Here is a 17,406-nt window from a genome sequence, read left to right as displayed (position 1 = left end):
ATGATTCAGATGTCATGGCAAAAGCACAAAGAGAAGAATAAACTTTCATCCTGTGGTAAAGACAGAACAAAAACAACTTAGTGTCCTTTTGTTTCTGTCTTTTGTTCTCGCGTTTTGCTGTTAAATAAAAATAAAAGCAGTTGCGCATGTTAGTGTGCGTTCTAAATGATTTGCATGCAGCATTATTTTGCCTTGAGGAGCGTTTACCTGCGCTCCCAGTCCTCCAATTGTTCACCAGCTCTGGAGAATAACACAGATAATTCTGCTTTGCCCTGCAATCATTTATAAGAGAAAATATGAGGGTATTATTGAACTGAGCCTGATAGCAGTTAGTTTTAAATTTCAATGTTTTTTTCTTGATTGGACAGCTGCCAGCTCAGTGTGACCAGGAGCCAAAAAGAGGAAAATAACACAAGATAAAGATCCCTGATGAAATGTTTTCTGATGTGTTAATGTAACGGGAGGGTTAGGGAAATATTACAGCTGCACTTAAAAGCTTTTCTTTCCTCTTCCTTACTTACACTTCAGGAACTCTAGGGTCGATAACAAATGTGTCATTGCCAGATTTCGTTTTCACAAGACCAATTTCCCCGATAGCCACCCTGAATGTCTTCATTTTTGTTTTCAACAACACAGATAAATTGATTGGATGCAATAGGTTACCAAACAGTACCAATTGTGGTAGTTCAGCAAATTGATGAAGAGAATACTCTAAAACTTTGTTTAGACCTTTAAAAATCTCATTCTGCCTCACTTCTGGTGTGACAGAAAAATCTAAAATCTAATTGGCCTGGTGGACTGGGGGGCGGAGTTACACTTTAACTGAAGTGCCTTTGGCTCAGAGCAAAAGGTTGAAAAAGACAGCAATGATAATCCAGTGAGAAATTTCAGGAAGAAGCTAAATGGAAAGGAGTAATAAATAGAAGGATGAAAATAAATTAATAAATCAATAAAAAATGATGCAAAATAAAGAAATTCACATGAAAAGGAGACCTTGTTTTATTGAAGGAACACAGGAAATCCCTCCAAAGATGTTGTTTCTGAACAAATTGAGAAGTAATTATGTCAGAAACTGCAGTTATGAAATATTCCATAAGAGCAGAGCAAACAGTCTGAGAGGTGACTCGTACAACTAGAAAATGTGAAAAAGAGCGGATTTTTCTTTAATTTGGGTTTATTGATTACACTTATGTATCAATCTTTTTTACCAAACGATGGGACTTTGGAGCATTTGCGGAGCGCCTCGGACTATTTTAGTCTGGTTGTGCATACTGTATAAATGCAGGAGTGAGTCAGTCTCTCAGTGCATTATCTGGGTAACCGTTACTCCGGTTCTCCTGAACTTAATTCGGGTGAACATTTAGTGTGTGCTCACACACAGCACTGAATCATCTGAGTCAAAGCTGCACTATCAGTTAGAGCGGGGTGTTCCACAATGCCAGCTCTTGCTTACACACAGACCGTTCTGACTCTGTGACTACCTTCCTTGCCAGCTGGGAGGCCCATTAACCACGGATCAAGTTCACCCCCCATTCCGCCCCTGTACTTTCTCACATGACACCGGTGTGCACTGAAGGTGCACCAGGCCAGGCTTCAGAGTGATGTGTGAAAAAGGCCGTCTTATTCTCTCTTGTAGACCCTGCCACTGGAAATTCTGCTCAGGCAGAGAAAAGATGAACAGCACTGACTTTGACCTTGTAAGTAAATCTAGACGTCACCACCAGATTTTTCAGGGATGCCCTCTGAGGTCCTGAGATGAATCTGAGCCCACTTTGCTGAATGTATAAAAAACTGCTTTACTCATGAAACAGGACTACTAGATCACTTAAAAATATGAAAAATTTAGTGGAGCATTCATAATGTTGCATACACATGCAAATTCAAACACACTGTCACTAACTGAAAAGTTTCTATATATATATACAGAGAACTGTGCCCAGAGCACATAAACACACGCTGAAAACTCTTGCTTTTACTGTAAACTCAACACACACTCGCACAACACAACACGCCCCGCGAGGCAGTGCAGCCTGTTAGGAGCCTTGTCCAATTACAGTCATCTAGAGGTGACCTCTGGTCCTCTGTGCTGCTGCTTTATATGTCACAGAAGGAATATGGGGAGAGAGTCTTCAAAGAAGGAGGAGGCATCAAGATTGTGTTCAATTGCACCTCTGGGGAATGGCATTATACGCTATTACACCATCCACTCTGGATAGCTGAGTGCTCGACAGTGCTGTTCAAGTAGTTCATCAGGCCATCCTGGCAGGGTGTGAGCTATAATTGGGCCAGACCTTTGAGATGATAGTAGGCAAACACATCAGTGTCTGCTAAAGGCTGGTGTCAACATGCCAAAGGAGCTGTCGAGCAAGGAATTCCTGCAGCTGCACTCATGATTACAGACAAATGCACAAGTTGCAGATTGCAAGGGATTCAGCATTTTGCCACAAAGGTGAGATGCCGAAGTGTAACCCACTTGTTTAAGGGAAATATTTGTAACCGTTTATTGACTGAATGACATTTGCACAGCCAGAATTACTGGGCTAAACAAAAGCTCCCATTAAATGTGATGGATCATGTTATCCTGCCAGCAACCTCCTCCTTCTCCTCGTGCCTTTTCTGTTTCTTTACTCACGTTGGTCAGCTTTGGAGGGTGAGGCGTGGTTGAGTCTCTCCAGCGAGTCACTGCTGCCTTCATCCAGGATGTAATCGAAGTTCAGGATGAACATCATGACCACGCCCTCTTCGTTCTTCACAGGGATGATGTGGGTGGTGCAGGGGAAGTTTGAACCTAACCAACAAAAGATCAAATCACAATTAGAAATGGCTAATGGACGATTTGCGTTCAGGTAAGTACACGGGCACGCTGCAATCTTTGTGCAATCCTAAAATCATGAGCCTCATTAATCTTAATTGCAAAAACTCCTCTATTTACTGACCCAAAACAAAATGGTAAAAACTGATTAGAGACTTAAAAGTATAATATAATCCTGGAGCTTTCCATTAAAACTCTTTGACATTTAAATACCCTACCCTGATTAAGCTGTGTGCAGAAAGGCCATGCAGAAAAATGGGGGTGAAAAGGTCCCTAGGTCCACAGAGACAAAAATTTTCTGGAACTAAATGATTAAATGCATCTATTCCATCCTACCCTGAGTCTCTCCTGTACAGTTGTACAGCGAAAAAACTGCAAATGCCATTTTATCATAAAACCGTCACATAACTACTTGGCAGAATGGGTTTAGAATGGGTTTCGACCAGGACAAATACAGTAGAAAAATATTTGTCGAGTTTCAAAAAATAAATATGGACAACTCTGGGAGATGCTCCCGCTCACATTAGGCCCTTAGTCCTGCTGTCACCACAAAGCTATTTATAGCTCACCCAGCAGGCACCCAGCCCACGGCGTTTCTTTTATTGGGGGAGCACAGACATACTGCTGCACAAACACACTCAACTGCATCCCTTCTCTCATCACGTTGGAGCTGTGTGGGATACCGCAAACGCTGCCATGCAAGCATACGGTGATGTGCGCGCACAAAAACATCCAAACACACACAAAATAATTGCAGGGCTCGAGCCTCCTTTAATTGGCTCGTCTTGTAATGTTGGGCTGTCCTGTCGTGAATCATTGCAAACTGACAATTTCACAAGGCCAGGTTTTGATTTATGTTTTGGGGAGTTATGATTCTGCTGGGCTAAGCAGCCTGCTGCTCCTTATAGTACATCAGTGTCACCATGAGTGGATCAAGCCATTATTTTCAGTTGAGGGTGGGAGGGAGATGGATTGCATCCAGCTCTTCCAACTTTAATAACAATACGCAAGAAGAAGCCCAAAGCCAAAGTGGAGGTGAGTCTTGAGCTTTCTTTGTTTTCAGGGCTGGTATAAATGAACCATAGCTGGAGGAAATGTATTGTGCGTACAGCAAATATAGGACTTTGAACAACAATGGAGGACTGTGATATATTTAAAAGTTTTGTTAGGAAAGCTTACTTAATCTCTAATGATGTAAGATTCAATGATCTACTGTTAGTAAATGATCACTGACTTGAAGTCCTCCACAAGTGGAACCCCTCATCTGAGCACAACGCAGTTTGTTGTTACAATAATCCAAATAGTATCAGTGATGGCGAAGAGCATCCTATCATTCAATTCACTTTATTTGCAAATGAAAATGATCATGTCCACGTCTCCATGGAAACAAGAGAGCGCTTTGGAGAAAAGCAAACATTATTAGATTCATCTGTCACCAACTTCAAGATATATCCTGCAATTAGATCTTTATCCATTTGTTTGTCTATGAACTCTGACAAAGTGAGAGAAATTTCCCCAACTGAACAACCGACAAATGTAACGAGTCATTAAAAGGGACACGTAGCAGTGGAGCTACCATTGTGCAGCATCAAAAGGAGTAATTTCCTCCGGTTTGATATCAGGTGTAGCTCACACACAGATAAAAACCCTGGCTTAAGGAGGTGTTATACACAAAGATAAATTGTTTCCTCCACTGTTAAATTTCATGGTTTGAGGGCGCACAGATGCACATTCGCACATTTGCATTGACATGCCAGGCCACAGAAATGCAAATATGATTCTTCCAAAGTTGCATTTGCACACACAAATGCCTTCACAAAAGCAAGCACATCCTTAACACGTGCACGCAGACAAACCGAAGGTTTGGTATGTTAGCAAACCTCCAAAGTTTGTAATCTCGAGGATCAACTCGGGTTCAACTCAGGCAAGTTCTCTTTAAGATGCTGGGAAGAATTTGCTCCGGGTTGGAAAAACTGTGCGGATGTTTAAAGACAAAGCAGCCGCTGTTTTGAAGGCAAAGGATGCTCAAAACTAAATATTCACTTCATTCTCATTTGTTCTCTTTACTGCGTTTGTTTTACATTGTGAGGCAGCTGGATTCTTGCAAGATCACTGTCACGAGAGAATCCCTTTTGCCAAGCCCCGAGCTGTGTGTTTGTGCCAAAGAGGAATACAGTCCCACACAGTGAGCTATGGGCAGGTTGTGAGTCGCCGCCCCAGAGTGAGTCACGCATGTGTGAGCGGTCTTAAATGTCGTGAACTTGCTTTTGACTTCACGGGGGCTGTTGAAGGGCTGTAGATACCTGGATATTCAGCTCAACAACAGCCCCGAAGGGGAAATGTAACACCGTGAACAGAGCAGACTACGTAGTACAGTCATCTGACTTTGTTTGTCAGATTTCTTTATACTATATATATTTAACTGGTTGTTCAAGTTATACAAGTGTTTTTATTTAGCTACCTTTTTTTTCGGGATTTATAGACTTGCGAGTACAAGAGTAAAATTTTGAGGTGCAATAGCTGATAACCTTGACAGTATCGTGAATGAAGACGTTTTTATTATCTTTTTTTAAGATGTTTTTATTGGTGAATTCTGTGTTCCTTCCCTTCACAAATCAGGACTCAGTCCATTTGCAGCCTACAGTATGGACAGAAGATAGTTCACACGCCTCTGCAGTGTGAAACAACAGGCTACAGATAAAGGACCTCTAGTACTTTAAATTGTTTACCCCTGTGGATGTTTGACACACATTGGGCAGCTACACGTATTGAATAACCTCATGGCAGCACACAACAGCAGTGGCTCTTAAAGAGGTTAGCTTTGACGCTTTCAGCATCAGTCATATAAGAACTTAAAGGGCATTTCTTAATTTAATCACAGGCAAAGTGCATCACGGAAGTCTTTCTAAGTGGAAAGGATATTTTCATTCTTGCCTCTTCTGGCTTCAGCAGCGAGTTTTGTTTCACTAACTGACTCCGCTCCATTGATCTGATTGGTTGAAGCTGGCCCACAACAGGCAGTGATAGGCAGATGCTTCATCCAACCACCAGCATATCATTTTCATAATTTTCTTTTTTAAAGAGCTTGCCTTTTCCCAAATACACACTCCAAAGTTTCCCACAGGAGCCTGCGAAAACAAGTTTTCACTTATGAACACCAGAGAAAATGTGTGAACATTATGGTCCGTTTAGACCTTTTACAAAGATGCTATTCACACATTTACTGCAAAGCCGGAGATTTGCTGTGGGGGCTTTGCTCTCACAACTTGAAATTATTGCTCACTTTCAGTCCATCTAATTTGCTGCTATGGTAACACAATGTTTAACCCCCCCCTATTGTCATGAACATTTTATTAGGTGGCTTTTTCCCTTTCTTTTTTTTGCAATCTCCATCATACCATTATTATACTATGATGCTATGACTTCCTCAAGGCATGTTGATGAAAGATTCATGAACAACTGATGTGGGGTTCCCTCGGCATACAGCCATTTCAGCACCATCGTCTCATCATCAGTAACATCTTCTTGCTCAGAGGAGTGCAGTGATATACTTTTGGTAAGAGATCAAGCCTGATGGAAATTGGACCCGTGTGCTGTAAATCTTTTCTTTTTTTAAAATATTTGTTAATTCATGTATTTTCTTATATTTTCAGTCTTTCCTTTTTTGATTTACTCACCCTGTCTCACTGTAATGTCAGGGGGCAGAAACCTTCACTTCTTTTTACGGATGAGGTTTAACACTTTCCTTCTTGATAAAACTTGAAATTAGTGCGAGCTGAGTGGAACCTGAACCATCCCTCAGCTATGCTCCAATATGCCCAGGCTGCCGGGGGACCTGGCATGATGCACTCAGCACCTCCCCACTACTTTCCACTCTCCCTCTTAAATGCATTTGTACACCATTACTGCGCTTCACAAACTTTGCAGGTCCCCATATTTCTTCTTTTTCTGTCCCTGCAGGTATTTCTGATTTTGGAACTGTTTCTGATCTGCGGTTGCTGGACAGCTCTTCTTCTTCTTTGTCTTGGCCTTCCTCTCTGAGTCTGGTTCTGTTAAAGGTGTCTTCCTTTCGAAAGGGAGTTTTTCCATCCCCCTGTTGGGTGTCTTTTTGTAAAGTATGGTGTAGGCTATGGTAAAAACAAATTAACTCAACTAGGTTGTACGTAATGTCTCAGGCACCTTAAAATTCCAGTTTGGTTTTATGCTTGGTGATGTGTAATTGGACTAATAGCCTAACAGCTAAGACTTGGAAACTAAGTCCTATTTTGGATGAGCAGTAATTGTGCAAAAGTGTCCTTTAAAGAGAAGACTAATGCGCTTTTGCTACACTTCTGTTCTGGACAAGGACAAATGTGGAATTGGGGATTGGAGAGGATACTCTTCTGATACGGCAGTGGAGGCAGAGCATAATTGGAATATGTGGATAAGGATGACAATTTTGTTTTTACATCAGTATGATAGAACCACTGTTTTTTTTTTCTCCTAATCCTTGTCCTCTCCTAGTTACTTTAAAGCCCTGTAGGTGCATAACTATGAGCCTGTGGTCTGCATAAAAGCTCCAGCATTAATCCATATTTTCTCGTTGTTAAATTTGGCGCCCTCCCTTCTGTGATGTCACTGCTGCTGAGGTGTGTTTTTGTGGCATGAACAAACTTATTTATAATAAAACCTCTATTTGTCATTTTATTGTACATTGTATTTCTTTTCCCCTCAGAAATCTAGTTTGTGACACATTTTCCCAAACATCACTGGGGTTGCTAAACTGAAACTTGCTTTACTGTTAAAAAGTGTTCCCTAAATGTAATTTTTTAATGTAATGGTAGAAAGCTGGGGTTAAGTTTCTGAGCGTGTGTATGTCTATATGTGCATACATGCATCTGTGCATTCTGAAAATAAACCGCTTGGAATCTATCCGTATCTATAACTCATAAGAGATAAGTGTTATATTCTAGAAAACGGCAGGGTTGGACTTGTTTAGGCAATGTGAGGAAAAAGAGGAGACTGTTTCCCCACCTGACAGATTTTGTGGAGGCGAATCGCTGAAGAATTATGACAGACGATTGTCAGATGTTTATAGAGTTTTAGGTGCACTCTTTCAAGAATGATTTCATTTCCTGCAAGCCTGCAAAGCACACAATCCCAATGACAGCCAACATGTGTGTAACGGCATCGTTCACCCTCACAAACACCTTTGATGATCGTATAAATGTGTTTTATGAATGAGCTCATTTAATCCTAAAAAACCTCTGTGGGGTGAAAACCTTGCGTATCCGCTGTGATCTTTACACTCCCCGCCCTACTCCACCGTTCGAGTGCACTCATTTATTTTTGTATTACTCTAAAAGACATAAATAAGTGTGCGACGAGGCACAGCAGAATGAAGCCATTTTGGAAAAAAATCAATCTGTTAGTGTGATTTGTTTTCCATTTCCTTCCCTTTCCCCACCATTTCCCATCATAACATCTTCTTTTCACTCCATCCGTACCCTTGCCTCTCATGCCTCATACTTTTTGTGTTATCACACATTCTGTATTTGTCCACAGTTGTTTTCTTTTTTATTATTTCACCCTCTACCCCTGGTTTTCCCTTCAGTCCTAATATGCCAGCTCCCTGTCTGTTTATGCCTTTCTCCATGCGCAGGTTCTCTGCAGACCACCTGATGTGTTGTGAGTGGACACATCAAACAGATCCCCGGTGCTGCTGCCGATGCAAATTTTCCTCTCACCAGTTGGCATATCCCGGCTCGGAGAAGGGTCAAAGCCAAACACACTCAACCACGTCGTCCACACACAAGCATTTACATTTTTGGGTTGCACACTGGCACTGACACAGACAACCATCCACACAGGCATGCGTACACAAACACTAATGAGGCTCATACATCTCAACATACTCCAAGGCAGCCAGAGACAGACACTGACTCACAAACACACACACAGTCACTAAAACGCAGCCCGTCAGCAGCATTAATTAGCAGAATGTTCTCTGTCCAACTAAATCTAATAAGCAGGCGATGGAGCTGGTTTACATGGTGCAGTGTAATGAGAGAACGCACCTTTGAAAGACAATAAAACAACTCTAGTATGAGCATCTGTGACCTCTCAATATTTATAGAAACTAGAAAAGTGCAGAACAAAACAGAGTCAAGCATTCCAATGCGATACACCAGGTGTCACCTGTACTTCTTTAGCCGTGCTTTTTTTTTGACTGACTAAATATTTCTGACGTTAAATAAACAAAAAAAAAAGCAAACAGCACGGCTCTGGATTCTCTTGCACACTCAAACGTAAAGTCATGGATGGATGAACCAAAACAGAAACACATTCTGTTCTTTTCTGGTCTCTGATCCGGAAAGAATGGGGGATGGAGGAAAATGCTGAGTTGTGCTTCCTTTAGGAGGCAAAGAAACTTGAACTTTTGTAAGGTGAAAGTAAGTTGATAAACACACAACTTCCAGTCATCCACCTAAACAAGATCCTGGAGCCAAAAAGGACGGAATCCTATAAATAACAACCTGGTAAGCTTGCTACATTGCTCGTGCAATGTTGTGCTCGCCTGGTGTGTCAAGGTCAACCCTTAAGCCTGAGAGGAAACGTGGGACTTATCGATTTAAACATTTTCCGCTCGGCTTCATTTCCTCACTGATGCAGTGCAGCCTACCTGGATTAACGGGGGCTACCAGGTAATCTTGCTACACAGATGGCTCGGCAGGATGACTAAACAGTGTGGTATCAAGTACAGACACAGAATATTCCAATTCACAGCATGCTGAGGGGCTCTTTGATGTTATCAGACCAAACATGCATTCAGTGTCATCTCTTGTGAGCACACCACTACCTCAGTGCTGTGGGGATTCGGTCATCACACTGACAAACCAAAAGATTAGCTAAGATTAGAAGAAAAAAAATGGAAGATATGCTCCAAAAAGCCCCACATTGCATGTCTCTCCAGCACCCAACTTGAACAGCTGGTCCAACAAAAGATTATAAGTGCAGACAGTCTGGTAAATGTGGCTACTTATGTGGAAAATACATCTGAAAAGTTCTTATTCAGCATAATCCACATTTAAGGCAACTTTCAAATGCGGGGGATTTTTTCAACTTGAAGTTTGGACTGATGGCAGCACAACTGTTGGAGCTGAGGACAAAGTTCAGATCAGGACACTCCTATATTGCACTGATACCTGTGGCCAACTGTTCCCACAGATTGTGCCTTAATTACAGAGCAATCCAATATACCACATGCACTGTCCACACAAGCAGCCCAGCACATGACTATGAAATGCCCTCCCTCTTCCCCTCAGCTCTCTCATCCTCTGCTTCTTGCAACTTCCCCACTCCCCATGTATTAATTACACTCTATTGAGGTTATGCCAGTTCAACCTCATTTCTAACTTGAAGGCTTGACACTTCTCTGTGTTAAAGGTGATGCATCCCCCTCGGTTTAATTTCTTTCGACTGAATTAATAGTTTCGCAGGGATGTGTTTAATTTTTCTGACTTCGTTATGACCGCATTATTTTCCATCCATCCATTCATCCAATGGACGTGAACACAATATCTCAAGAAATTTGGAACAAATGTCTTCTTGGATGGACTGATTCGATTTTATTGGCAGTCAAGAGTGAAAGGTCTTTTTTTCCTGGCGCTTTAAATGACATGTTGTAGAACTTAGAGCAACTTTTTTTTACACTGGGCAGAGCTGTTTTCACAACACATTCTCATCCCCAACATGTCACACACTGATGTCTGATCAAAACCTTTTTTGCATGAGCTTTCAAAGTACTGGGTACTCAGGGGACTGCTCTGCAGATGCATATTGCTCTTTATCCCTCTGAGGAACAAGGATGACGCAAAAGGGGGCGACATGTCGCTTACTATTTGTGCCTGTCATTCAATACTGCTACCTTATCAACAACTACAGTTAGACCGGCTGTGTAAGGCAGTCAGAAGGGGGAGGGGGAAGACATTCTACTCCCAAGCATGGAACACGTGTTCGAGTCCAATTTTGACACTGCTTTTTTTCACTTCCTTTTTTTTCTGTCTTTATTTGGATTTTTGCTCTTTTTTCACTTCCTTGTCTCTAATGCTGTCGTACTTTGTCATGCATCAGCACTTGGGTGAAAGCTGAGGACCAAAGCCAAAGAGTTGTTTATTTACTCTTTACGATTTTATTCTTATCAATCCACAGTGATTAAGGTTGTTACCCTAGCCTTTTGTGTCTTTTCTTTAATATTATCCTCCTTCAGGGCTCCTGTGAAAGATAATTAGGAAATAATTAGAGGAAATTATAAAGAGTTCACAAACTTTAAATGTCACAGTAACCAAAACAATCTGTAGAAGGCTATAATTTGTGTAAAACTTAAGTAATATTGACAACAAAACTATGAATATACTGGAGACAACACTGAATTCAAAGTATGAGATTGTGTTAAATAACAGTATCTCAATTGTGAATAAAATGCTGGCTGATTTGTTACTTGACACGACTGTTAAGCAATTATATATGGTAAATCGATGATCTGTGATTTATCAAATTAGCCACAGATTATCAGTATGTTTCCATAGCTATAACATTTTCTACACTCAAAGGTGACTTGAATTATTGAACAAATGGGAATTATTGAGTGTGTGCTCACAGATGGTGCAATGAGACGAGTTCCAGTTTCAAGATGCTGGAAATTTCATTAGATTCTATTTCCACTATCAATAATTAAGACAATGCAGCTCAACCTGGGTTTCTTCACAGTGGCAGGGTAACTAAAGTGAAGTGCACACATTCGTTGATGGCAGGAATTAAAATGTACTTTATCAAGTCCTTCCTATCCCTTTCTCACACACACCCTGACAAGTTCAACATGTTCTGTTGATTGGTTGTATCTTACAGCAGTTGTGGTATATGGCACTCTTGGTGGTCCAAAAAACCTTCTGCCGAGAAAATCGCTGTCAGAATCATAAATTGCAGACAGTGCTTTTTGAACTGGCCTAATAGACAAGATGTGAGTATATGTGATTAGGTGTAAGCGTCCCAAAACATTTGACACTAATGCCTCCAGCAGCAAAGATCTATAGGCTGGTGACGTACAGTTTGAGGGGTTAAAATAACAGCTCCTACCTTATTTCCCACACTTTTACTCTTTCAAAAGGCTCAGCGAGGAGCTTCATCAGCTCGCCATGGTAACTGTCATCGAGTCAACTCGTTCGACCCTGTGTCAGCATGTGTCTGAGTCAATCACTGCTGTACTGTGAGTGTCTCCTCTTTAACTTCAGCTGACAGAGGATGAAACCCCCCCCATCATCTTATGAATAATGATGCCCCGTAGCCTTCTGGAAATGCACACTGTGAGGATGTTAATTTATAGTCACACTCGTTCTGCTTTTGCACTTTAAAAAAGGTGAAGTCAAATCAAGTGTTTTACTGAGAGAAGGGATGCAGTAGCACATTTAACTTGAAACTGCAGGGGCTAAATCAGTAGGGCAGCAAAACATAAAAAGGGAAAACTATCTTCATTTGTAATGAGACAGACATATCTGGCTCACTCTTAATACTATTACTATTATTACTCCTATTACTCCAATTCTTAAGTCCCTTCATTGGCTTCCAGTGGCTTTTCGTTTTAATTTCAAAATCCTGGTGCTGACTTTTAGAGCTCTCCATGGTCAGGCTACTTCCTACATTAGAGCCCTTTTGTGTCCGTACACTCCCCCGCGAAGGCTGAGGTCAGAGGACCAAAATCTTCTCCTGGTCCCTCGTACTCGTTTTAAGACCCGAGGAGATCGCTCCTTCCAGGCCGTCGCTCCGCGGCTCTGGAATGATCTCACACTCTCGTTACGGTCGCTTGATTCAGTGGATGCTTTCAAGAGCGGACTTAAAAGCCATCTGTTTCGACAAGCCTTCTAACCACAGCAGTGTATTGGCTGTTTTTATGACCACTTTGTTTATTTTACTTTGTAATATTATTATTATTGTTGTTAATAACTGTATGTTTTTATTGTTGACTTTTATTGTATTTTCTGTGCACTTCTTGTGAAGCACTTTGTGACCTTCATCGTCTGTGAAAGGTGCTATATAAATAAATATTACTTACTTACTTACTTACTCTATGATGGGATGTGATTCTGAAAATTCATCCTGGATGGAGAGCCTTACTATCCCTGGGGTTACAATAACAATATCATGGCACAGTGGCCTGGTTGTTTGAGTTATGCAGCCTTCACACAACGGTCACGTGTCAAAACACTACAATTTTGTGTCAGCACACACACACACACACACAAATATACAGATATTCTTTCTCTCATAAATTTACACTGAGCTAAAAAACAGAATGGGTAGAGAGCTGATAATGATGCCAATCAAACCAAGGGGCACTACCTTGATACCTCAAACACAACAAGCGGAATAGGACAAAAGGCTGTTGGAAAGTTTTCTTTATGTCTTTACCTTTGTTTTCAAAAGGACTTATGGGCAGGATTTTAAATGACTGCACTGCTTGCAACCCTTAATTAAAGAGACTGAATCCATCATTGATTCTGACACATCTATCTGACCCAAATACATTTATCACAAGATTTAAAGTTTGTCTGAAATAGGTAATGACATTACAAACAAGTAAAAGTAATTACGGCATCACTCAGTGGGGTTACATGGCACTGAAAGGATCGGATTATTGGCTAAATCACAATAAGACTGAGTTATTAAGTTCATGTAGACACCTTAATCGGACAAGAAATTGGATCGGATCGGATTACTCGCGATCGGATTAAGACCCCGAGATAACTTGGTTGAAAGTCAAATTAAACGTGCTTGTAGACGGGTGAAGCACGTGGTGAATTAGACTTTGCGTTCTGCTCATGCTTGAGATTTTTTCCTGGGGGTTGTGAACCGGAAGTCGGAAGAGACGATGTTACTGTTGTTGTCGCTGCCGTCGGAAAGAAACAAACAACGCGATGGAGAATGCGCCGTTGTGCGTTTGTGCAACAAGCAGCTCATCACAAATTAAATGTAGAGGGACGTAGCTTCATCTTGCTTTTCGTTCGCCATTTTCTCGAATACCTGAGTTTGTTGTTGTTGTTGTTGGAGATGAAGCGGCCAACCGGAAGTGGCTCCATTAGCATAGTTGAAATGGGTACAGCGCAACCTATCGTATCGGAGTATGACATGCTTTGTGCCAATGATTCAATTCATTCACTGCCATATATCCAAGGAGAATTACCCTTGAATTACCAAACTCAGTTTTATTGTAATTTAACCAATAATCCGATCCTTTCAGTGCCATGTAACCCCACTGATTGAGATACACTGTGAGCACACTTGCAGGACACTAGAGGCACAAGGGATCCCAGCTTCTGTCAACCTTATATGATCATAGCATTCTATAAGGGAAGACTTCTCTAAAATTGACATGGACTCACGAATCTGTCCTGTATCCTTCTGCTGAGAGCAAAAAAACTCAACATATGAACGTACGAGCCCTGTTGTCTCTAAACCAGGTGGAGAGACCTCAAATTGACCAAGAGAAATCCAAACCCTCAGAGAAATGTCAGTCACACCATCATGGTCCAATATCTTGACAAGGTGTAGATGTTGGGTTTTGTTAAATGTTTGACCCACTATGATGACAAGGGCCAGGGGCTGTCCTTGCTGACTCTTAGGGTCTATTGAATCTAGCTCTATCAAATCGTTGCCTCAGGTGTAGTGTCAATCTCTGCCTGGCATTTATTTGTGAGCAGCTCCAAACAGGCTGGTTCCATAATGTAAGATGTCGTCTATTTCTGCCAGTAGGAGTAGCATTTGAGTTATCTGATTCAGATTGTCAAAAAACAGCTTTAACACAAGCATTTCACAATGTTCACTTATTGCTATTGCTGTAGAAGATGAAGGAACACAATCAGAAGGCATCGTGGGATGTCATGAATGAAAAAAAGAAAACGGCAGAGAAGAAAAAATGAATGGCTGCTCATTCAGATCTGCTGTTTACATATTCAATCTGTGGTTGGGCGTGAATAAAGCGGGGATCATGGCTTGTTGTCACATGACACATACAGTGAGTATTTTCACACTTGAGTGAGACTCTTTAAAACGGGGAACATTAACCATATTTACATCCAGCCCTTTCTTTTTTTTATCTCTTAGATATTGGCCATGTGTGGAGCTGCTGCTGTACAGCTGCGAATGATAGGTGGGGGTGTGAGCTTCACAATGAAGCAAGATGGAGAGAAAACTAGGGGGAGGGGTGCTGAAAGGCAAGGTGCTTGAACCAGAGCGGGCTGGGGGAGGGGTCTATAAGACTGTCTACTGTCTGTTAATGGCTATCACCTAATGATAATATTCGTGAGCTTAATCTACAGATACAGTATCATAATACCCCAAACTGACACAATGAAAATGTGGCTGTGTCACAGATTTTATTGCTAAAAGCTTAGGTTAATCTGGCATGGCATTGGGAATCATGCAACATTCTATATCAGACAGTTACGTGGCTCCATGCTGTTGAGTGCCCACAAAATCAATGGCAGTAGGTAGAATATGAAATCAAGTTTTCAAGTTTCAAATCAAATCCTTTAATTGGCATCAGTGAAATTAGATAATGAAGCAAAGGGAAAATGCTGGTTGGACCTCACTTAGAGTATTTTGTGTTGCAGCCACAGACAAAAGGCCTAATTTTTTTCAGATTTCTTTTTTATGGAGCAAAATTATCTTTGTCAAGCAGTCATGATGTTATTCTGCAGATATTAACTTGTTGGTAATTTACCTGAACAATTATGTGTTTTTGCAGCTCTGTATTTCATCGGCCTTAATATTGCTATTACAATATGTGACTATAATGGATGACCCAACAAAAAAGAAATGGGTTATTGATCTGAATAATCTAAAAGGTTTCATGAGTTTCCATACCAATAAATGAAGATGGAAAAGCTGCAATGTATGTAGGTGTCTGTGGATAGAGAATTTTCTAACATGGAATGACATAGACATTTGTCATTCAGAACTAAGCATGAATCATTTTGTCATTTGAAGGTTTTTTTGTTTGTTTTGTATTGCATGCTTTGTTTGAGGTGACGCAGTTTAAGGTAGAATCAGATATATCATGACCTTTGGGCAGCAGGAATAAAGCTGCTGTGGCTGTGTGGCTGTTCTCTCTGGTCTTGTTTAATTAGACTTTACACTGTTACAGAGGGAACGATCTTCAGATATTTGTTTAAATGACTTTTCACATTCACTCCAATCATTCTGTATAAAAAGCAAAAGCTTGCTATACTGACTGGATCCGAAAAATCTCAGAAGACATATTCCCTGGCATTACTTGTATCATGCAAACTAATTGACTCAGATATTGCTGTAAGTAGCAGTTTCAGAATTGTGTTCCTCAGGCCCACCGGTTCTATTCTTCAGCTCTAAGCCCCATGGGCAGACATGCCAAGGTGAATTTAAAAGCTGCACAGCTCCTGCAGTGGTTGCCTGGACAACACAATGCCGAGCTGCACGGAGAGATTTTTTTAACATGGATCGGGTAGTGATGGTGTGAGAGACGGGGGAGATATTCATAGGAATTGTTAGAAAATGTGTGTGTGGTGTCAGATAGAACAGCAGTAGTTGAAGTCAGTTTCAGACAACTTTATCATTTCCAACAGGTAATTAAATATAGCATCCCGCTCCATACATTTAGCTCAAAGAAACACCAATCAAACCAGTTAAACATCAGATGAAGCATATTCAAAAATATGTATTTGACAAGCCCTAATAAAATGAAGAATTACTGTACTATACAGTGCACAGTGAAAATGAGTACACCCCTGTTGAAAAGTAACATTTTGAACAATATTTTAATACACACACAAGTTATTCCCAAAACGTGCATAGAGTAATTTTAATACAACATCTGTTCAGCTTACAACAGAAAAGAAAGGTCAATAATATAACTTAAATGACATATTTGTCCATTTTTGTGAAATTATGCTGGTGCAAAAGTGAGTACACCCCTATGTTAAACTCCCTGAGAATGGGCCGTGTTGGCCCGAAATGTCATGAAATGAAAAGGCATTAAAAGGGAGGTCATCGTTGTGCGTTTCATCCTTGCCTTACATTGAAATTTTACATTTTGAGTCTGCACCAGGCTAAAAGAGACGTGTGTGAGATTTGACTGAAATCCTATGGAGAGTATCATGATCTGCTTCAGTAGTCACAGTACATGTTGACAAGCATGTTTCTTTTGGTGAAATTCAGCTTCCTACTGTTGATGGCATCCATACAGCCCCAAACCATGTCACTCCCACTACTATGCTTGACTTTAAGCATGGGGCACTTTTCTTTGTACAAATCACTTTTTACCACCACACAGGCTTGACACCATCGAAAGCAAATTTGTTCATCTTGGTGTCATCAGATCACAGGACATGGTTCCAGCAATCCATATCCTTAGTTTGTTTGTCTCTGATGAGACAATGATAAACAAATTTGCTTTCGATGGTGTCAAGCATGTGTGGTGGTAAAAAGTGATTTGTACAAAGAAAAGTGCCCCATGCTTAAAGTCAAGCATAGTAGTGGGAGTGACATGGTTTGGGGCTGTATGGATGCCATCAACAGTAGGAAGC

The 17,406-nt window shown here is 40.9% G+C and overlaps 1 protein-coding gene across 4 annotated transcripts in view; it reads right to left on the bottom strand.

The window, feature by feature from the left end:
- LOC142391697 (potassium channel, voltage gated eag related subfamily H, member 7) overlaps window positions 1–17,406 on the bottom strand; it is a 76,644-nt gene that overhangs the window by 45,803 nt on the left and 13,435 nt on the right. For all 4 annotated transcript variants that reach the window (XM_075477682.1, XM_075477683.1, XM_075477685.1 and 1 more), the window contains exon 3: window positions 2,633–2,788. In XM_075477682.1, the coding sequence (XP_075333797.1) occupies window positions 2,633–2,788 (156 nt within the window). The remainder of the gene's footprint in view (window positions 1–2,632; window positions 2,789–17,406) is intronic.

This window comes from Odontesthes bonariensis, chromosome 11 (genome assembly GCF_027942865.1).
Source record: "Odontesthes bonariensis isolate fOdoBon6 chromosome 11, fOdoBon6.hap1, whole genome shotgun sequence".
Taxonomy (NCBI): domain Eukaryota; kingdom Metazoa; phylum Chordata; class Actinopteri; order Atheriniformes; family Atherinopsidae; genus Odontesthes; species Odontesthes bonariensis.
This window is presented reverse-complemented; position numbering and strand designations above follow the sequence as displayed.